Raw genomic sequence first — 22,754 nt, 5'->3', positions numbered from 1 at the left:
TCTTTGAACGGGTACTCCATGTGTTTTGTATAAACTACAATTATCTGCAGCAAAATTTCTCCATTTCCCTTATCATTCTCAAAGATCCAATGGTTTATCTTTATATGGATCTTTCATCCTCACCAGTGTGGAAGAGACAGCAAAAGTCCAGTTTTAAAAACATGCTGGGCTTTTAATTCATTCTATTGTATCAGTGTCTCTTCCATTCTCACTACTCAGACAAGAGATTTTGACCACACCAGTAAACTGCAATCCCACTTTATGGTTCCTAATGGACTCTCTAGCACTCTTTGTTTCATAGAAGTGTGTCTCTGCCCTCTCATCAGCCTCAGCTCTTGCCCAGCCGGGGAAACCTCATCCATAATCCCCCGATGCCACTGACTGTGCGTTAAGCAGCCCTTGCCCGGCCGTCTCGCCGCACCTGCAGCCGAAGCCCACCCCGCCGCATCCCTCGTCCCGCCGGCCCCGACGGAGCCGCGGTGCCCGCGGGGGGCTGCTCGCCACCGCCCGGCCCTTTCCGGCCCCCGGGCTCCCCCCGGGCAGGGCGGCGGCGGGGCCGCGCACCCCCCGCACCCCCGGCCCTCCCCGGCGGGCGGGCGCCTCCCCGCCCAGTCCCGTCCCCGTCCCGTCCCCATCCCCATCCCCGTGCCCAGGCGCGGCAGGGCGGCGGCCGACGGGCGTCCTCCCCCGGCTTTCTGCCCTCGCCGCTGGCGACCAGCGGCACCTCCGAGCGCCCCGCTCCTCCCCGCTCCGGTCCCGGCTTTGTGTGCGCGGCACCAGCCGCCACCTGGGGCGGGCGCGGCGGCGGCGGCAGTGCGGAGGGCGGCGGTGCCGGCGATGGCGGTGCCGGCGGTGACGGCGCGGCCCCGCACGATGCCGCTCCGCGGGCTCCTGCCCCTTTGTCTGCTCTGCCTCCAGGCTGCGCTACCGCTCCGCGGCCACCGCGGCCGCTACGCCGGGTAAGTCCGCCCGCGCCCCACTCCGCCCGCGGCGCAGCTCCGCGGCCGCGCTCCCTCCGCACCGCCGGCCAGAGCCGGCTGGTGTCTGCGTGTTCGGGCGCCCCTCCCGCCGCCGACCTGCTCGTGAGTTTGTTTGCTGGCAGTTGTAGCATGTAGTTCGTGAAAAAGGTGCTGCGAGTCTCTGCTAGCTAAAGGAAGGATGCTACGCTGGGGGAAAAGAAAAAAAATTTGAGTGTCCGTGTGGAAAAGAGAATTGCGATTATACAGCGGGGAAATACAGGGTTTTGAGGTTCTACCGTGTTCTGAAATGAATTAAGATCTGTATTTCCTTTAGGATACAATTATATGGGAATCTAAAATTGTTTCTAAAAAGTTGTACACTGTACGCTCATATTAGGGAATGTATAAGAAGTTCAAGCAATTAGGGAACTCTACTGTAAGCAAGAGGAGACTAAAACTTTCACGTGCATTTCAAACTAGACTTTTCTTTTTGTTCCAGCGGCAGTTCAAATTTGTGTTACAAAGGGAAAGATTGAACTAAGCAGTAGTAAAAAAGTGAACTTGCCTCCAAAGTGTATGTTCTTTGCCCCACTAGAGACTTTGTTTTTAGTAAGTGTTTAACACAATAAGTTTATGATGCAAATGAAAAGGCAGGCAAATATAAGAACATTAGAAACCCGTGGCATGTATCAATATACAATATAAAATTCTTTCAAAGTGACCAGCACATTCATCAAGATAAGCACACCTCTCTGTGGAAGTAAGAGCTGTATTATTAATTTTATTTTTTTGGAGTAGCCAAGCCAAGCATAGAAATTCCCCTTCTAAAATGAAGTTTAAAAAAACATTCCGTAAGCTTCAAGGATTTGGTAATGTGATATGAAGCCATTCACCCCTGAGTCACTATTAGTGATAGAAAATAGTTAAACACTTGACAGCTGCCTTGCCATCTCTGTTCAGTCCCTCATGCTCCAGTATCTGTCTGCCCTGCGAAATCAAACAGGCCACCACAGTCAGGAATGCTCCTGACAGTGCCAAGAAGCAGCAGGACAGAAAAACTAAACTGTTCTTTAAAGCCAGGGTCCCACTGTAAGTTTTGTGCAACAGCTCTGTTCTCTCTGTCTGGAGCCCATAGCACAGGCATGGTCTCCATGGTCTCCATGGTCTTGAATTTAAATTCAAGATAGCATTCAGTTTGTTTCCAGATGACATGGAGATGAATAACACATTGTCAGTGCTGGTGCTGGTGCCTAATTTTTTCTGAATATTAATCATATAAGTTATCTACTAATTTTGACTAAATGTCAAAATACACATTTTACTATCCTCTAGGTTTAAGTGACATCATCAATTATAATCAAGTTGGTTCAAATAGAATAACATGCATATAAATTCAAATATTGTACCTCTGCTCATTAATGTAACTCAACAATTTTGTTCAAAGTTTTAAAAACAATTTTCTTGTTTCAGGATTTCATATTCCCAAGGTGACATGTGAAAGACCCGTCCAAATTCTCCTTAGTTGATCTCTGTTTTAGAAGCTTTTGCACAGACTCTAGTCCAAAAAAACAAGACTTCTCATCGGCTTACAAAAGTTGGACAAGAAAATCACTGCCCAAAAAAAAAAAAAAAAAAAAAAAAAAAAAAAAAAAAACCAAAAAAAAACCACTAAAAAAAAAAGCTAGAGTTAATTATAAGAACTCTTAGTCAATAGGCAATTGTAGTAGGGGGCCAAGATACATTTACAAGCCTTGCTGAAAATGTGGTCAATATTTGAAACAGAAACCAGAATGTGTACCACATGTGTAACACAAACTGGAAAAACAAGCTAATATTTTTCCTACTTTACTAATATTTTCCCCCCTCTACTAATATTTTCCATTTCTACTATCCTGGCATTATTTGTCTCAATAAAAGATGATGGAAAGTTAATTTGAAATGGCATGGAGGTTTCTACAGAATTACAAATATATCTTGTCCATCTGTCATCATCACAGTGTCCTGGGCAGGGTCATTTAAATTCTTCTGTGTGTCCCATTGATTAGAAACAGTTGAGCAAGTATTGTCATTACTACTGAACCTGACTGTCACTCAAGGGGAAAAAATTTTGGTAGGGTTTTTTGAGAAAGCCAATTAGGAGGTGAATAATTTGCTAATGTTCACCATGAAAAGGGGTGTCCCAAAAAATTGTCTTCTTTTTGTGCCAAGAAACATCTGTGAATCCTAGTAATTTCTATTGTGTCAGAAGTTGTACCATAAAGGGAAAAGGCATTAGTATAATTAGGGCAAAAGAATGAGAGGGAAAAAAAAAAAAAAAAAAAAAGCAATGGAAACATTTCTCATAAACTTAGGTCAGCACTTGGAGGCACACGTAATTGTAACTCTTTAGCTGAGGACTCTGACCCAAGACAATGAACTAACTGGAAGTGCACATGTTTCTCCAAACTATGGCAAGCAGGCCAGGTATGCCATATGGGCACATCTTTATGAAAATGTGTTCTAGATACCTTTGGGAAGTCAGCAAATATTTGGGGAGTCTCAGCAAAGAGGAAGAAGCACTCAGAGCTCTTGGAAAGACTGAGGGACAGTTGTATTTGCCTTCTGCCTCACACAATACACAGGAGTTCAGCCTGAAGGAACTCAAGAGGAGCTCTCTAGAAGACACTGCTAATCAGCCACCCAACAGCAAATTCAAAACTGTACTCACACTATACTTTTTTTCCTTCCTGCATTTGTATGTTCTGTCCAAAGGCTCCAGGGGAAGTGGATAAGGGAGACAAACACACACATCAGGGTTTGGATAGATTAGATGTGGAATATTCAAGGAGATTTTTCAGGAGGCAATTACAAGAAGTTCACACAGGAGCAGCAAGGATAACCAAATACATGGGAATGGTTTAAGTTCCTGAAATAACCAAGCAAACTAGAACTCTTTGGTCTCCAGTGGAAACAATTTAGGCCTTAAGAGATGTCTACAAACTTTGAGTCACATGGACCTAGTAGACAGAGATCAGTTATTCACTGTTTCTTCCAGTTACAGGAAGCAGGAGACACAAAATTAATCTAGTAGGAACCTTTTGATAACTTTACAGAGAAGTCTGCTGGAGCAGATGGAGTTTTGTGAGGGTTTTTTACCAAATGCACCAATCTCCCTACTCCTGGGAATCAGATGAAGAAGGAGATAGCTTCCCATTATCAGGTCAAGATTTCTTAGAGTAGAAAAAAATCTCTGTCATTTGTTCTTTAAAAATCACTACTATGATCTTTTTACTTCAGTTCATCTAACTCCACCTGTACATGGTGGCTCAGCATGTTGCCTCCGATTTCTCCCCCACTTTTTGTTCTTCCAAAGCCTTTTCAGAAGTGTTCCTCATCTGGCCTTTTCTCTGACTTGCAAATTACCAAGTGCAGGCAAAGGCTGAAATAACTTGTCCAGTTTTTCTCTAAGGTTTTTGTTGTAAGATTTGGGTCTTTTAAAATATTTGATCAAGATGATAACTCCTCCAAAATGTTATCCTTCAGACCCACTGAAGACCCAGTACTGCAGATAATTATAATTTCTCTTGGTCAGATGAAGGCTATAGACACATGCTTACTGTGTAACAACCACATAAAATAACCTGGGAATCATGTGGAGGTGGATAGCAAGGAAACAGAGAACAGTAAAGAAGTGTTCTGTAATCCAAGATATAATGTGCTGTAACTACTGGGACATGACATCCAGAAAATTGCATAAACCAACTGTTCATGTAGGGAAGGACAGATATCAAATCTGAGAGCATTCAGCAAATTTCAGGTATTTTAATGCCCATTAATACCCCTACATACCATAACTAAGTACCTCTGATCCCACAGTACCTTACACACAATGGCTGGCAATTGTTCTGTCTCATGGAAAAAACACATGGAAGTGTGACAAAAATTAGTTGCTGAGGGAATTGAGAAGTGGAAAGGAACTCCTCCTGTGCTATTCCCTCTGCAGATTTTTTCCAAATGTTTTAATCGGGGACTAAAGCTCTGCTATTTAAAATAAGTTCTTTCTCCCTGCTGCTCAGCTCTCCCTCCCCACCCCCAAGTAAAAGTAAAATGTCATGAACACAACTGGCAAAAAAAAGCATTTGGAAAGCACACCAACAGCATGAGAGGGAAGGTAATTATATTTATTCAGATGAAAACCAAACTTAGTGCTTCTCTGGATGGTGTCAGGGAGCTTCTAATAGGTGAAAAAGTGTGAGCTCTCTCGCAAAAATAATTTAAGTATCCTTTTCTTAAAATAACCAATAATTTTGTAATCAAACACTACTGATTCCTAAAACCAGCACAGATCAGTGAAATCCACAACAGCTTTGGGACCACTTACCTATTGTCCCAACACCTCAGCTCTAATGATGTGCTTTCTCATTACCTGATATTCCCCTGCACAGTAATATTTATGTTGTCCTATAGGAAAAAATCAATTTTTGATTATTTTTCTCCTTTATGTCCAAGCATGACAAGTTTACCTTTTGAAGTTTTTCTGCCCTCCTCATTATAAGTGAAAAATACAAAGTGTTTCAGTTGCTCTTTCTTTCCCTCTTCCAATTTCTTTTTCAAAATAATTGGAACAGTAAGCACATCCTCACTACCTAGGTGAAGTGCATGCCAGGCAAGGAGGCTCCCAGTTGGCTGTGTCTAAACTGATAGACAGGTACATGTCACCATGTGAGCCTGGTTCCCGTGCTTATCCAAACTGGGACACCATTGCCTGGTGCTGTGGCTTCTGACCTTTGCAGCTGGAGAAGATGGGGGGGAAAAAAGCATGGAAAGTGAGGTAAGATATAAAATATCAAGACATGGGCAAAGCTTGCACCCATACTAAGGAGCTTTGAACCTGCCCCAGGTTTCCTACCTTATATGCAACCTATGGCCTTTCAGTAAGAATTATTCTTTTGGAAGTGTAAAAGAAATTCCAGTAGACACACTTTCCTCATTTTTAGAAGCGTGTATGTTACAAATGGTAATGTAGTCTATTATTAGGGAAAATTCATGTTCAGGGTTGCATCCAACAATTATGTTCTGAAAAAAAGACCAACTGGGGTACATCTAAGAGATGCTTAGAAAAAGATACTTTTAAAAATAAGGAATTCACATATAAAATCTGCCTAGACCCTCAGTCTGAAACATCCCCTTTGGATACACCAGCTTCACTGTCTCATGAAACTAAGCAGGAAAAGAAATACAGCTTTTCCCAGAGCTTCTGGTAGTAGTTGCAGTGATCTCCAAAGCTTCTACACTATACTCACTTGCAGATGCTGCTCCTGTGAGTTCACACTCATAGGCTCCTTAAATGAAGTTCTCAAATCTAAATGTTTTGTACAGGACTTAGTAAGCGCTTAACAGGGGACAGACACTATATAAATTACATATATATTGATTCTTTTATTATCAAAAAAAAAAGAGGATTCTAAAATATTTGAGCAGTGCACATAAAAGACAGTGGAACCTACTTTTAGTCCAGAAGGAAACTCACAGTTCTGAAAGGAGTGAATTTGAAAAAAGAAGAAATTAAAGATCTGCTTTTCTTGAAAACACTGCTGATATTTTATAGGGAGCCCTTAGCTTCATACACTACATAGGACTGTATCCCACACTGCACGATAAACAGGATCCCAAAGTCTCATCTCCTGAAATTCTAGTATCTGTAAAAATGTCATCCAAACATCTGAAATGGCCTTACATGGTCAAAATGCTGTAGGAAACATTTATTGTTGTATTGAGTTGAAGGTGAATAGACACCATCAATCATCTCTCACTATCTCCTGGAGGTAAACTCTGTCATCTGTTTTGCAGAACGACTCTTCACTTATATTTCCTCCTTAATTTTACTTCTGAATGCATAACAGAAACTGTACTCACTCTTCTGTGGTAGAATATAGTATTTAAGAGTGTGCATAACATTCATGCAAAAGTCAAGAAATAAGCAGTTATACTGATCATATATCAGGCATCTCTTCGGTCATGCATATAGCACTAAAAACTGAGAACAGCAGTGGAGGTCAACAGTCAGTATTTTTATTGCTCAGGCAATACGACTTGTTTTGCTCTCAGGCAGGAGATTAAAAGAATTTTTCTCAATATAAAATAAAAATAGAAAATAATTTAAAAGAAACAGCATTGTTACTGCCCCCTGTCCACCTAACGCACATGTTTATGTTATCAGTATTGTTTTTCATGCAGAAAACAAGTGAAACTCATGCTCTCCATCCTATTTACAATAAGCAGGTTTAGTTGGAAAATGAGAACCAATAATTACAGTTGTACATTAGACCTCTCTCTACTCTACTGTGGGTAAAACACCCATAGTTTTTGCTGTCTCAGATTTTCAAGAACAAACTCACAGTCAGCAAATTTCTTGAGACAAGTAAGCCTAATTCTATTTTTTTTCAGTTAATTATGATTCTGATTTAAAAGCTTTGTTCACATGACTGTACATATGGGTACAAAGTTATGGTTCTGATTTGATGTTGCTATTACAGCAAAATGTGCATGAATGTCAAGGGTGCTACTATTTTGCACCTCAGTATATCAGATCAGAATTAGGCCTTAAGCAGACAGTGATTTTTGGGAAGATATCTGCAAAGAAAACTCCAAAACTACATTTTATGGAAGGGACCTGAGGTTAGATAAGCCAAAGTACTCTGAATTGAAAATATACTCAGACCAACAAATAGATGGGGAAAATAAATTCAATTCTTAAAATTATTTTGTACCTTGAACTTGCCAAATTAAGAGGATGGGATGGCATCTGTAATCCAGCAATGGACAGGGAGTATGAACTCTTTCTTTCTGTGTCTGCCTGTGCAGACTGAATGCTCTGGAGAACAATGCTCTGTGGAGCCTCCTCTTCCTCTGGGGAACAATGGGACTTACAGTCTATTTATTTAAAGGGAATCCACAGCATAAAGTTACCTAACAAAACAATACACCAAACTGCATTTTCCAAAGAGAAGATGTTCTAGATTGCTTAAATACAGCCATGGAAAAAACAGATGTATCCTACCAAATCAAAACAGTTTTTTTTTCCTTTATGTTCTGCAGCTCAGTTAAGGCTGTGATATGGGGGAGACTACCACAGCAGGACCTTGAAAATGAGTTTGTAGGGGGTTTATTTTAGTAAAATTACTGTAAGAAAAAAATTACTGTTTCTTATAACATACTATATTTCAAAAACCTTCAGAATAGTAATGATACAGTTAGCAGCATCTCATGGTCAACTCAGAGATTAAAAAAAGAAGCTCTTTTTAGTAGAGATTTAAAATAAATTCTGGGCATTCACAGCCCAGAAAGCCAATCATATCCTGGGCTGCACAAACAGAAGTATGGCCAAGCAGGTCAAGGGAGGTGATTCTGCCCATCTACTCCTGTCTCACGAGACCCCACCTGGGGACCCCAACATTAGAAGGACATGGACCTGTTGGAACAAGTCCAGAGAAGGGTCATGAAAATGGTCAGAGGACTGGAGCACCTCTCCTGTGAGGAAAAGCTGTGACAGTTGGGGTTGTTCAGCCTGGAGAAGAGAAGACTCCAGGGACACCCCATTGCCACCTCTCAGTACTTACAGGGAGCTTATAAGAAAGATGGGGACAAACTTTTTAGCAGGGCTTGTAGCGATAGGACAATGGGTAATGGTTTTAAACGAAAAAAGAGTTGATTTAGATGAGATGAAAGCAATCTTCTACAATGACATTACTGAAACACCAAAAAAAAATGTACTGGAACAGCTCTGGTTGCCCAGAACTCCATCTAAACTGACCTTGAAGGATTCCAGGGAGGGATCATCTACCACCTCTCTGGGCAACCTGAACTAGTGAAAGATGTCCCTCCGGGGGCATTGAAGTAGATGGCTTTTAAAGTTTCCTTCCAACCCAAACTATTCTAAATTATTTTAGCAGGCCTAATGAAAAACTCTTCAATTTATTCCACTGTAGTCCTACCAAGATTACCACCAGATGCTACTCTGAGGCTGGTGTGCAGTCATACAGCCAAACCCTGCTAACCCACACTAGTGGCCACCTGCTGCCTCTGCAGTCAGTTGTGCTTCTGCTCATCCAGATGTGCAGCCTCTGCTCAGGGACTGGCACGTCTCTGCCAGGAGCACAGAGGGGGAAAAAAACCTCACTTCTTCATTTTTTTCCCTCGGAACTAATTGACAGCTTATCAGGTTGTGGCTGCTGCAGAGCCTCTGCAGCACAGGGAAGGGGAAGGAATGGCTGGGTTTTTGGCACCTGCCTGTGTACCTTGAGTCTGTTAGTCTCCCTGTGCACTGGGAGCAGTTGTCTGAAACCAGTTTATTCCAGGTGTGTATCCCAAGGAGCACACCGTGGGTTTACCTCAGCAGAATTTGGCGTCTTGATCAGTCCCGACTGCCAGATTCCTCTCCAGACCTATGTCAGTGAAACAATTGCAAATGAGTATTTCAGACTCAAAGAGAGAATAGTATGATGCTTATTTTCAAATAAGTACTTTCCTGAAATTGCAAAACCAAAGAAAAATTCAACCTTGGTACTAACCATCATCCTGTGGGTTTTTTAAGCAAAGGGATTTCATTATGCTTAATGTCTGAAGAAGCTGTAAATCTCTCTTTACCTAATGAACAAGACTGGTGTGATAGGGTCTACAGAAAAACTAGCATCTATTTATTAAATAGGTTGGTGTTAGGCAAACAATAGCTATTACCTGGAAAGAAAGCAGGGAAGACATTTAATTAAGTACATTTTATTAATAGCTCTGTCTTTTTTGTCACAGCACAGTTTCACATTTTCAGGAAAATAAACCTTGGACTTGTTCACCTTTCAGGGAAATAACACTTGAACTGTATAGCCCAGGCAGTTAAAAACACGCTCTGCCCAAAATTTACACCAAATAACAGGAGTCACTGTGCAAGCACAATGCCAAGTCTGGGCTGGTAACTCACATCTCTCTGCAGAATGAGCTTGTGTCCTTGCCAGTAACACACAGTGTAAATGTACCCAGCGGCACAAAGGCAGCACAGCATGTCCTCATCCTGCTCCCTTATCAACAGGCTGGATCCCTGATCCATCTGCCTGTGGTAGCAACAATGGTAAAAAATGTAAATGGAGATCATTAATAGAATATAAAATCTAAGTAATTTGCTTTTCCAAGTGAAAAATCAAATAGTTTCACCTTCAGTTTGTTCAGCTGAGGTTCTTTTGTTTTGATTTTACCAGAAACAGCTCTCTTAGTTTTGAAATAGTCAAACATGAAGTCATGTTTTGATATGACCAAAAAAGAGGAAATCAAAGCATTTGTGTATAAAGGATAAAATCTCTTGTATCTGCTATCCAGCAGCATAAAAATAATTCCTGATGTATTTTCCAAGGCCTAGCCTAGAATATAAACTGCAGTGAAGTATTTAATTATGCAGGTTTTGATCACTACTGGAAGGGATTTTTCTGTTCAACTCTAAGTTGTCCTGGAGAGAGTCGTGATTCTCCCTCTGAAGCAGCTGTGAGGAGCGGGGAACACAGGAACAGAGGGCTCTTGTGCCCAGACCAGGTCTTGGGAGGAACCCTGTCTGCTTGCCATGGGCTGTGCAGTGGCTGAGCACATTTGGTGTATCGTATCTCTCAGAGGCCCCAGGCAAGGGGACATCATCTGCTCATAGAATCATGGAACCATAGAATTGTTTCGTTTATAAAAGACCTGGAAGATTGCTGAGTCCAACTGGTAACGTAACACAGCAGAGTCCACTACTGAACCATGTTCCTAAGCACCACATCCATATGTCTTTTAAAGACCCCCAGGAATGGCTGAGACTGGTGATTCAACCATGTCTGTGGACAGCCTCCAATGCTTGATAGCTCTCTCAGTGAAGTTTTTTATCAGTCTCTGTCAGACAGACGTGACAAAGTTGCCAATCTACTCTTGCCAGGTGATCCCGGGCCAACACAGAGACAGAAATGTGGGTATTTCAGGCTCAAACTGGGTGAGGGAGGACTTGGGGTCTCAGCCTTTCCTCCTGTCTACAGCATATGTTGTTTGCTGCATGAAGTAGTTATATCTTTCAAGGCCTTCCATCTAGCCTTACATGCCAAAAAATCTCTGTCAAATCAGAAAGTAGGTGTCCAGTGAGTTCAGGTGCTTTTGCAGTTCAGAAGCAACTTAAGAGGTGACACAGACCTGGAGACTACAAGACCATCAGTGCCCCTGCTAGCATCCACTCCCTCTATTCTTAGTTCTTAGCCAGTGGATGGCATGCCACCCACCAGTGTGTTATTTTTCCTATGTTCATCACTTTTCATTGGACCTATCACCCCTTTTTCATAAGATAACTGGTGGTTTTCTTGCTATATGATAAATGATGGACAAAAAGGCACCTCAAAAATCTGGTAGTCAGCCCAGGCTGCCCCTGCCTGACCAAGGTGCAGGACAGTTTGCAATGATTAGCATGTATCACCCACAGACATGAGAAAACAGTATAGAACCATTAAAAAATTGGTTATCTTAAGCCTCTGGGAGAGGATGGAAAAGTGGAGTAAAGTCATTGTCCTACATGTTAAGGAGTCAGTACAGAGTAGTGCCCAAGATGAGTTAAGCCTTACGCCTCTCTTTTAAGAAGGGCAACGTCTCCAAATCCTATGAAAGGTCCACAGAGAAATGGTAAGTCAAGGGCTCCATGGACCAGGAAATCCTGATTTTTTTGCTTCTGCTGACCAAAACTGTAAGAGTGAGGGCAAAACCCACAGATTTTACCTTGTCACATGAGATCACTCCTAACAATTTGTGGACAGCGAGACAGTGCCATGAAATAGTTTAGGATACAGAATAGCAGAGACTGATGGATGAACACTTTCCTCTGTGAAATCTGATCTTTCTGCATTGTTTGCCTTTAATCCAGCAACCATTATCTCTACTGAAAAAATACATGTGAGCTTTTATGTGTGACAACTGCACTCGGGGTGGTCTTTGAATTAGAAGGCATTTGGTCACAGAGTCTGTAGCAAGTCACGCCACTGCAGCCTGCACAGTTATATCAGGAAAAAAGAAGCAAGCAGGAGAGGAAAAGCCTTCTCCTGGGTGGTTAAAGGAGACAGGGCTGTGAAAACTGAGGAAAGAGCTTCCTAATACTCAGGTGTTTTTACTGTGAAGTGACATTAGCTGAGGGAAGAGACATAATGTTTATGCCACAAGTAATGGATCTACCAGATTTCAGTTATCTTGTTAGAACTAATGAAATACAATCTTAATGGAGTAGCTAATAGATGGCCAATAAAAATGCAAAATAATAATTCTGCTGAAATATAAAATAATTTGAACAAATAAAAAAATACTATGCAGAAGGGAAATGCAGGGATCTTACTGGGAGGACCAGTTTTACAGCACCTAATGGAAAAATTAACTATTAGGGTGGATGTAGCAACAGAAGTCCCTCTGGCTCACTGGAAAATATTACACTTTTTTTTTTCATGAGAAAAAAATAGCACAAATTTTGAGCAAACAAAGGAGGAATTTTTAAATTAGTTGTTATATAAAGAACTTTGCTTCTTACAAGGCTAAATAAATGGGTGAATTTAAGGTAATATTTCTAAAATTATACAATTGCAGGGAGGGTATTTATTTCTAAACTGCATGGCTATAAAACACCAGATGCCATACAATGCAGTAATCTCAGAACAAGGCTGGAATCTGTTGTCTGTGAGGAGCACACAGATGCTTGCTTTTAGCAGTGACGTCTTGCTCATAAACCAGGAACACCAAACACTCCTCACCGCATTCAAAACTTGTGTCCCCATTGCATGTGGGATTTTGTTGTCTCAAGATTAATCATTACTCATGTGAAACTAGGAAGGGAGAGTTTTAAATTACAGTTTATGAAGAGAGAGGTAAGAGTTTTCTTATGTTAGGTTAAGGATTAACTGAAGGAGATGTTGCCTCTTGGTTGAGCTTGGCAGCCAAAGAGGCCTCTGCTGTTTTGGCCACACATTATCCTGATGTATGGCTTAGGTCACTCCTCTCTATTTTACAAAAGCAAAAATGGAAGCACAACAAAGAGATATGTTTTTCATTTGAGACAGAAAAAAACAAAATTCCACCATAAACACAAAGTATCACCTCATATATTGTGCTGCTTCTTGCATAATACAGTGTTTGGCAGCTTGTTCTTAGCCATGGAGCATGCCAACTCCATTTTCCATTAAACTTGATGTAATAATAGCTGGTCACAAAAAAAAAGAGTATAATAAGAAAGAAGCTGCAGAAACACGGAGCCAACAATTTAAGGGCTTTTTAAAGCTCTACATTTGTGTGGTATTAATTGACATAGCGTATCAAGTGTAGATCAAAATGCAAATATTTTGCCCATTGCAGCTTTACAGACTACAATAATTGCAAATGGAAATGAATTCGCCCTATGAATTTATCCCAGCGTACAATGTAAAAAATACAATTCAAATTGAAAGTGTATAAAAGCAGAGAATGTGATGTTAGCTGGATTAAAAAAAATAAAATCAAAAATAAACACAACTCTCCATCTGGGTTCCGTATTTAGTGTTTAATGGACATGTATTGGTGCTGCTCATTTAAAAAATACCCTTTTGTTTGCATTTTTGATAAATCCCATCAAAGCTGTCCTTTTCTAGGAGAAAATGTAGAGCAAAGCAGAGGTTTAATATATATTACAGGTTTCATAATTTATGCGTTCAAGATAGCATAAAACAATACAAACATTATATATTTTTTTTAATCTGAAATTTCATCTCATTTCTTGCTCTTTGACACCATTTCAGTCAAATTGAGATACATCCTATTTACCTGCCAAAAACTCAGCAAAATCAAATAGACCAACCGACCTTCCCTAGCTCAGCATTTCACCTTTAGATGGGAGTAAGTACATAGAAGCTCTGTCTCATAAAAACACTGGGTGCTACAGCAGCAGCAGGAGATTTTTAGTGAAAATGCTGCTTGGGGCACATATCTTGGCAAGCAGCAGCTCCCTGATGGAAATAGCATTTGGCATCAAAAGTTCTCTCCCAGAAGGCCTATGCACATAGTTTCTCAGCTGTCTTTTTTCAAAGAATCTTTCCTTTTGCTGGCTGTGCAGGTGCTGAGCTGAGATTACAACCTGCTGTGTAAAAACCTGCCCCTCTTCTTCATACCTGCCTCTCAGTTCTCACCCCTCTTGTACTTCACTGTCCTCATCTCTCCTCATAAACAGCCTGCAGAACCATTCTGGGCAGGGATTGAGGCATTTTACTACCTGCTGGCTCAGCACATAATTCCTGATATTTGCTGTTCTCTGACTGCAGTATAATTAGGCAATAGCAGTTTCAGCTCTGAAACAGGTCTTTTGGACAGTGGGCCCAGACAGTATGATAAATAGCAATCTTATCAGGTGAAAAGAAGCTCAACAATTTTTTGCTATTACGAATGTTTCCTATTTAGGGTTTTGGTTTCAGTTGGACAGAAGGGAAGAAATGCTGATGGGGATGATTTGTTTAAGGAGCTAGCAGCTCTTTTCAGCATTTCATTAATTTTTGTGAGTTATTTTATCAAGGGAGATCTTAAATCATACTTAGTAAATTTTCATCAAATTTCAACAGACAAAGCTCTGTTTTGTAATATGTTGAGTAGATGTGAGCCATACTGAGAAATAAGTGATACCTGAGCACCAGACTCCACTGACACCCTCTGAACTTGGTATCCTGTTCTGCTGGATCCCTTTAGGTCTTGTTGGTGTCTTTCCTTGGGTTTAGTAGTTTTCTCTGTGTGGGAGTTGGAAATAGGGATCAAAAAAGAGGAGTAAGCTAGAGGTCATAAACAATAGCTCTGAGAGACATGATCTACCCTGGTCATTTCAGCCCGGTGTAACACATCCTGGATGAAGTTGATAGCCATGTCTCTTTTCACTAAAGGTTGCAAGTATATTTTTATACCTTCACACAAATACGTGCACCATTATCCATGATACCTCCAAACCTGGTGAGTCAAAGCAACACACACAAAGGTAACTGTCTTTCATACAGAAAGTATGAACAGCATGATGTCATGCAGTCAGGTAGACTAAACAATCTGTCTTTTTCAGATAAAAACTATAAAACCTTAAGAAACATTTACCGTATCAGGTATGTGATGAAAATTGCAGTAATAAATCTGACATGCTTTAGAAACTGTGTTCCCAGGACAATTACAGAATGCCCTAGGCATTTGCTGTCTGCCTGCTCTTAGGCAGAACATGTTTACACCATGTTTCATAAATCCAACTTCTGCAGCATGGAGTGGTTTATTCTGAGAGCGCAGCAGTGAATTTTCTAAACAAAATGAATGATGTAAAACCTCAAAGGGCAAGTTTGGTATTTCAGTGACAAAGGCACAATACTTAAAGGAGATCTCTGCATTTGTGGTTTGTCATAGTTAAGCAAATTAGGTTCCAGATTGATGTTAAACAAATAATCTCTGTGGTAATACTTTTTAACAATCAAGTAATGAACAAATGTAATAGCATGTCTTAAGAAATCAATTGCAAGTTGTTTTAACAATGCATAAAACATCTGCTTATTACTGCAGATATCCAGGATGGAGAGTGGCACTAGTGGAACTTGCTGTGTGTTGTCAGTGCCCTGAGTCTTTCTAGCAGCCCCTTCACCACCCTGCCTTCTTCCAGTAGAAGAGCCAAAATCATCATGTCACATTCAGTGACTGTTCAGTGACTATTTTGAGCCATGACTCAGTTGTAGCCACACCTTGAACTTTGAAAACACAGAGTCACTGCTGTGCCAGTCAAGAGTTTTGGGAGAGCAGCCAAGATACTGCAAGGAGGTTTTGATGGAATTACAACAACAAAATCAGAATCCAGCCAAACATGAATGCTCCTTAATTTGAGGGAAAGGTGATTACTGGGCAAATAGGTGAAATTTTCTTAAGTTTCAGTTCAGAGCATTAAGCCCTTTTTTTTATCTCTGTGGAAGTAAAAGCCTTACTAATAATGGGTCTGGCTTTTTTGTTTAGCAGAGCTCCCCAAAAGTAGATTATGTTTATCCTCTTGGTAGCATAAGGGATTCCAAAACCCTACTGCCTTATTTCTCTGCTTAAAGAATATTTTTCAAGTCATACTTTTCCTTCAAACTTATAGCTTTATTGTCCCTTTAGATAAAATAAATAATACTGCCATCTGATTTTCTGTTTTGTTTTTTTTAATTTACCTATTGAATTTCTAGGTAAAAACACAAACATTGATTCAGGAACCTGCATAATTCTGGGCAGTATTGGCTAAGAAACATCATGTGTTGAACAGATGATAGTAAATAAAATGTTTTCTCCAGAAGTTACTAAATTCTCCAAAGTGAATGAAACTGTAATGCATGTCAATTCAGCTTAATTCATGTTGTGATGAGAATTTCCCAACCTCACTCCACATTTCTACACAAATATTTGTATTATTTAGCCATAAACTGAGTTTATTAAATGAAGTAAGACACTCTGTGCTCCATTTTACAAACATTTCTCTGTAAGTTAAATCATATTGGTAGCAGATTTTGAGTCCAGCTAAGTCCAAAGCGCTAGAAATAGTAAGATAAACTATTTAAGTGTCACTTTTTTGTGTGTTTTAAATTGGCAAGAAGTAACTTCAGCCTTTTGTTAAAAAAAAAAAAAAAAAGAAAAAGAAAAAGAAAAAAAAAACAATTTAGGTATATTGGTGATCACAATAACTCCCATTAAATTGTAAATGTTTTATGGTGTACTCTTGGGATATCAATCACAGGACCCATAAGCAAAGAGTCAGGGAAGGAAAGAGAGTCTTCCAGGCATGACACATCTGGTTCTTTGGCAGCCTAAACAGACTTTATATTGCCAGCTTTAAATTGGGCCTTTGAATTTGCCACATGCTTTATCTGATGATGGGCTGTCTGGACTGCCATGTGGTCCTGGTTGCAGCAGCTTTAACATTTAATATTTAGGTCTATTCCCCTCCCTTCTCCCTCTTCAAATGATCTCCGTGCAGGAAAGCTTCACACCCAATCCTTGTGTTTAGGGTTTATGGCTTTGCTCTTCTAAACCTCTAAATATGCATTTCTGACCAGGACTGGGACAGTACTACAAGACTACATATATACAGTATTTATGTATATTTGTACTACAAATATACAGTACTACAAGAATTGTAATCCTCCATCACCAACAGTTTTACACTCAAAGACATTCAAAAGCAGCCATTAAAAGATTTCCATCTGTACAAGACTCTTGATGAATCCATTGACTGGCCAGAAACTTCTCAATTTCTTTATTTACTAAACTAAGGATCTATTACCAAAAATCTAGTACTAGAGGAAGTCAGCAGTAAACTGTATTTTTCAGTAATGAAAATTCAACTGGGTATGTCATCACAGATTGTAAATGGGCCCATTTGTGTATATCTTGATTTAATATGTTCTGCAGAGAAGCACCTTGCTGCTTTTAGAAGTAGATGGAATCTGCTATTAGGGAAAAAAAGAACCCTGATTATCTCCTGGATGTTCAGCCCTAATAAAACATAAAATTGTTTAAAAGGAGTTATCAGTAGTTTCCAAATTAGATGATATAGGAAATAGAGGAATTTCAATAGCTCGCTCTTAGTCTTTTCCCTTTCTGGACTGGTTACAGCCTCCTGGTACACTTGCCCCTACATCTGACACTTCAGTCTCTATATAACATACTTCTGAAGTTATGGAGTCAATTATATTCATGTTAATCTTAAGAATTACCTTTTTTTTTTTTTCTGCTCAGACCATGTAATCAAAGAAACAGAAATATTATGGAAAATAAGTTTCCACTGTGAACCTGTATACTCAAAGCCAGCAGGTGAATAGACTAATGCTTTTGTTTTTTGGTATCCATAATTTCTTAAACTTCTCTTAGAGTCTGCACAAACTGAACACTCAAAGTCAGCAGTGACTGGGAAAACAGAGGATTGCAGATGTCACCCCTCACTGACTCTGTGTGCTACTTGTCACAGGTGCCACTGACTGCACCAGTGTGTTATGCTGAGTGACAGTCAAGTGTTTTCATACAAGTGTCTTCTAAGCAGCCTTTCCCCTCACTGCCTCCATCTTCTTCATTGCACTCCCTGTTCTTATGATAATGGTGCTCCCACTTCTCTTCCAGTTTAGTGCTTATTTAAAAATTGTTACTGCCATCAAACCTCAGACCAGCAATGGGCCACAGAAAGGATTATCAATCTTTTATAATCTAATATAAAAAGACATTGTAGTGTGGTCTTACTAAGTATGCTGTTAAACTAATTTGAAGTTTAATAAAAGAGTTTTACTTATGACATTTGTATCAGAGAAAATAAAAAAAAAAAAAAAAAAAAAAAAAAAAAAAAAAAAAGAGTTCTGCTTCTTCCCCTTTTTCCTCTGTGAATAGTTACATGGCAAGGGAATTCAGCAGCTACTCTGCTCTTCAGAGGATTCCCAAAGGCAAGTTTTAGGTGTTACTCATTAAGTGTGAGCATGAAGGAGAATTATAGAATCAGGAATCTTCACTTTCACATCCAAAGTGATAGCAAATGGCAAGCTAGCAGCCACCCTGCTCTGCTCCCTAAACCAGCCACAGATCTGCTGTATTTCTGTATTATACTGTATTTGCCTGGTCATGTGTGATAGCATGGTCATTTACAACAGTGACAACATGCACCAGGATGCCACTTACTGCTGTGGCAGCTGTAACAAACTCTAGCAGATTAACAGGCTTCCTGTAGGCAAATAGCACCCAAAATACTCATCTACCCAGGGAATTAGGCATCTGTTAACTTTATCTGACAGTTTCTTTGTTACACAGTTCCTTCTCTTGGCAATTGACCTTCAGAATAAATGTGAAATGCAAACCTCAGAACAGGAAAATGAGCCCCTAAAATCTATCAAATCACTTAGTAAAATGCATCACTATTGGCTCAGACAGAATGCTTCCTAATTTAAGGCTGACATTTATATGTTACTCTAAAATAGCTAAACATGAATACTGAAGAGAAAAAAGAAGCTAGAAACATCAGAATTAGTAGTTAAACTTTTACATCACTTAATTTTAAAAGTTAGGTTACTGGCATGAGGTTCTAAAATCTGTAAGAACAGGGGATTTATGGGTTTGCAAAAGACCTTTAGAAAGATATGTACATGTATAAATGAATTGTTAAAATATTTTATGGAGAGGTTTTGCAGAACAGTGCTTTGGTGTCATTGACACTTGCTTAAAACTGTAATATTTCACATAAAGTCTAATGTGGAGCTGAGAAAGATTGTTTTACACATTTAAGTGTCTACTGACTTTGACAGCATTCAGATATCAATGCCTGTGTAATGTAGTCCCCTTGTAGTCAGAAAACATGTGTCAAATAGAGCTGGTAAAACCAAAAATTACTCTGCGTGTTTTTTTATTAAATTGGCCTTTAACAGAAAAGAAATTTCTGTGAAGCTTTTTTCATGCTTGTGCTGATGCAAAAAAAAAAAGAGGCAGTCGAGATATTTAAAATATATTTTAATAATTTTTTCAGGAAGCTAAATAGATTAACTTTTTTCTTATTGTTTCTCTGGGAATAAATTAATTTCATGAGTATCTATTGACAAATTAGAATTTACCTCAGTAATGACAAAAGTTTGAGGATGAACTTTCTCTCTCCAGAAGACAGGATGACTTGTAGCTCATGTGTTCATGACATGGATTTGAGTGGGGAAAAATATTTTCCACAATCAGTGGTGGAGGATACACCTCCACCCTCTCAAACATGTGGTCTTCTGTAGGAAAAATGGCCCTCCAGGAGTTACCCTACCTTTGGTAAATTGAAAGTACTTTTGGTTAAATTGAAATCTAAGCAGAGGCCTACTTATAAGTCTTGGCATTTTGAGTCAAAATAAGCACCAAAATCACCACCCTTCCAGGTTCTGTGTGAGCAGGTAGTGCTGTGCAAACATTCTGATCCGACTCGACCACCTGGTGCTGAGGACCAGACGTTCTCTACATTACACGGATCTGGTTGGGTTTTGCTTTGGACTGGCTGATCTCATCCCAGAGACTAAAAGCTGGTTTGTGTTTGGGGTGCATTGCATGTACCCCAAGACCATCCCTCAGTTTATGTTCAATCAAGTTCATGCACCCTCAGACTGGCCCTATGTGTGTCACAAACCCAGAGGCTGTGTCGCAGTGAGAACCTCATGTGCGTGGGAAGGGACACTCAGGTTCACTTCAGAAGTGCACTTCTGATCTGAATTAAAAGGTTTATGTAGCTTCTATCCTTCTCCCAACACTAGCACCTAAAGAATAAGGATTCTGAAATACTGCAGCTGTTAAACAGCATGTCTGCAGCACAGGTTTCTTCCTAATCTCCATCATTTATCATTGATAAAGATACTGAGATCTCTGAGGTGTCTTGGAAGACAATATGGAACTGCTGTATTTGTGATGTCTTGTTTTTGTAATCTGTGGGTAAAACAGGGAGTAGTTCCATCCAGAGCAATCCATGATTCCTTTTTTGTACATTTTTTAAAAGTTTTACTCAGCCACTGGCTCCTTTTTCAGAAGAATACTTTCACATTGTAATCAGATTTGTATTGCCTAAAAATGAAGTAATTATACCACACTCAACAAAAAAATAGAAAAGCAGGAGCTCTCAGTATCCATTTCTTCCTTCAATTCATTTGCAAAGGTGTCTTTTGAACCCTTACTTTATGGAAACCAAGACATCAATAAAAAGAAATACAAATTCTCCAATAACAAGAGTGGTTAATACCAGGCTTTTACTTATGAAATTTCTATAAATGGAATCATATTACGATGAGTGGGTTTAAGAAATGTAGGGCAAGTCCCAGCAGCCCTGGAGAGATTTCTGAGATTGGGCTGAAGATTTAAGAGGAGGCACCTGCTTGTCTGCCCGTGGCAGCTTCCCTTGTAGTAAACTGAGCACAGCTGTCACAGCTTCTTGCTGAAGGGCAGAGGGGAAAACATCCCCTTACACACCACACCGCGTTAATCTCCACACTACCTTGGATTTTTGGTTTACTGAAAAAAGGTGAACAGAATCAGTGAGGATAATTTAAAATGTTTCAGCAGCACACTGCTCTTCCTCGTGCAGGTGACATTGTCCAGCCAAGTATTCAGCTGGCTGTCACCTACCACAGGTATGTCCGGCTAACTCTGGGTGAGAAAACTGTTCCAAAATAAAAATGCTTTGATAAAGATGCTTTGATTAAGATAACCACCTTTTGACCCATACTAACAGTCAGAGAGTCCTAAAGCAATTTTATATTGCATATGCTTTCTGGAAGCACATCAATAGGTATCTAAGGAATTTTAAGTGCTTGAGGCATGAAGTAAAGGCAAAGGGAATTGTCTTGCTCTAGGCATCAGGACAAAAACAGTTGCTGGAGGCAGGAAACTGTCTCTGGTCAGGGCAAGTGGGATTACTGCAGATATGTGAGGCTCCTGCAGTACAGCCCTTCATACAGCACCACTGGACACTTTGCTAACTCTGTAATGCAGTCATTAACTTAATACTCATTTGTACTATGTGTTTCTTACTGCTCAAGACTGTACTCCTTGAGCTAAAATGCTACCTCAGACTTTTCTATTTACAAAAATAAGCAAAAAATGCACTGGTTTTCTCCTTTTTCTTTCACATTGTTCAGTGGTTCCTTGTTGCGCTGGAACTGCCTTACCCAAGCTTCTACTTAACATCATTTTAGTGTGAATATTTTAATCTGCTACTTGGATGCATTGTTGAATTTTACTGTGCTGTTTCCCAGCTGAGTAGTAGTTTGGAAAAAAAGTTTGAAAATCTACTACTAAAGAAATATTTCATTATTATTTATTTTATATGTACATTGTCTCTGATTACAATATTAGTAAGATTTATTAATACAATCTTTGCTGCTTCTGTAAAAAAATATGAAGAGCAGATGATCTAGCATACCTATGTAATTTATTTTTCTGTACAGCAGGCAAAGATTTAGAAAAGACTAGCTTAACTTCCACCATTTTTCCAAAATCAAAATGTGATAGATGAGCTAAATGTGAATGGTGAGATCTGAAAGTGACCTTGTTTTTTTCTCCAGCTATCAGGCAGATCTGAGCAGCTTTAATTGTAGCACTCACTACAAGCAGTTTATGACTGTATCAACAGACTACATAAAATACGTAATTACCATGTGAAGCACAGCAACGTGAATCTGCTAGGAATGGGCTACAAATTTGTATTATTCCAACATTCAGAGTATAACCTAATAATTGCTAACCATCACTGATCTTGCTACAGCCTCTTTTATGAGAAGTCAGAATACCATAACTCATTTCATGCAGACCACATTAGTGTGGTTGATTCCAATCCTAGAGCCCCTTTCTGCCACAGAACAGAACTGTGAAAACAAAAAAGAATCCTTAAAATAAGCTCAGACCAGAGATTTCACATGCTGCCTGAGTTATCTCCATGCTAATTTCGGCTACTGACTCTTTCTGTTGGATTTGCCATTTGCATTGAAAGGGACCTTAAGGATCATCTAACTCTGACCAGAAAAGTTTTACTTTTCTCTCCATGGAAAATGGGAAAGTTTTCAGAATGTCACATAATTTCTCACTTGTCTATGTACATTATTGTCGTTGTCAAGCTGTGTTTCAGGCGTAGACTTTTATTGCAAAATGCTCCATCTCAGCAAGCCTTCTGGTACAATGGGGAGAACTTTGACATTGGCAGCTTTGTTGGGTACTACACCAACTCACCCTACAATCAGGATATTTTTAAATAGAACAAAAAAAAAAAAAAAATAAAGCCATCAGGAT

The 22,754-nt window shown here is 39.8% G+C and overlaps 1 protein-coding gene across 1 annotated transcript in view; it reads left to right on the top strand.

Annotated features, from left to right (window-relative positions):
• Positions 1 to 805: 805 nt before the first annotated feature.
• Positions 806 to 22,754, top strand: part of CPA6 (carboxypeptidase A6) — an 83,299-nt gene continuing 61,350 nt past the window's right edge. Inside the window, exon 1 of the mRNA XM_054000578.1 lies at positions 806 to 959. Within this exon, the coding sequence (XP_053856553.1) occupies positions 838 to 959 (122 nt within the window). The 5' untranslated portion in view covers positions 806 to 837. The remainder of the gene's footprint in view (positions 960 to 22,754) is intronic.

Source organism: Vidua macroura, chromosome 1 (assembly GCF_024509145.1).
Source record: "Vidua macroura isolate BioBank_ID:100142 chromosome 1, ASM2450914v1, whole genome shotgun sequence".
Classification (NCBI taxonomy): domain Eukaryota; kingdom Metazoa; phylum Chordata; class Aves; order Passeriformes; family Viduidae; genus Vidua; species Vidua macroura.
This window is presented reverse-complemented; position numbering and strand designations above follow the sequence as displayed.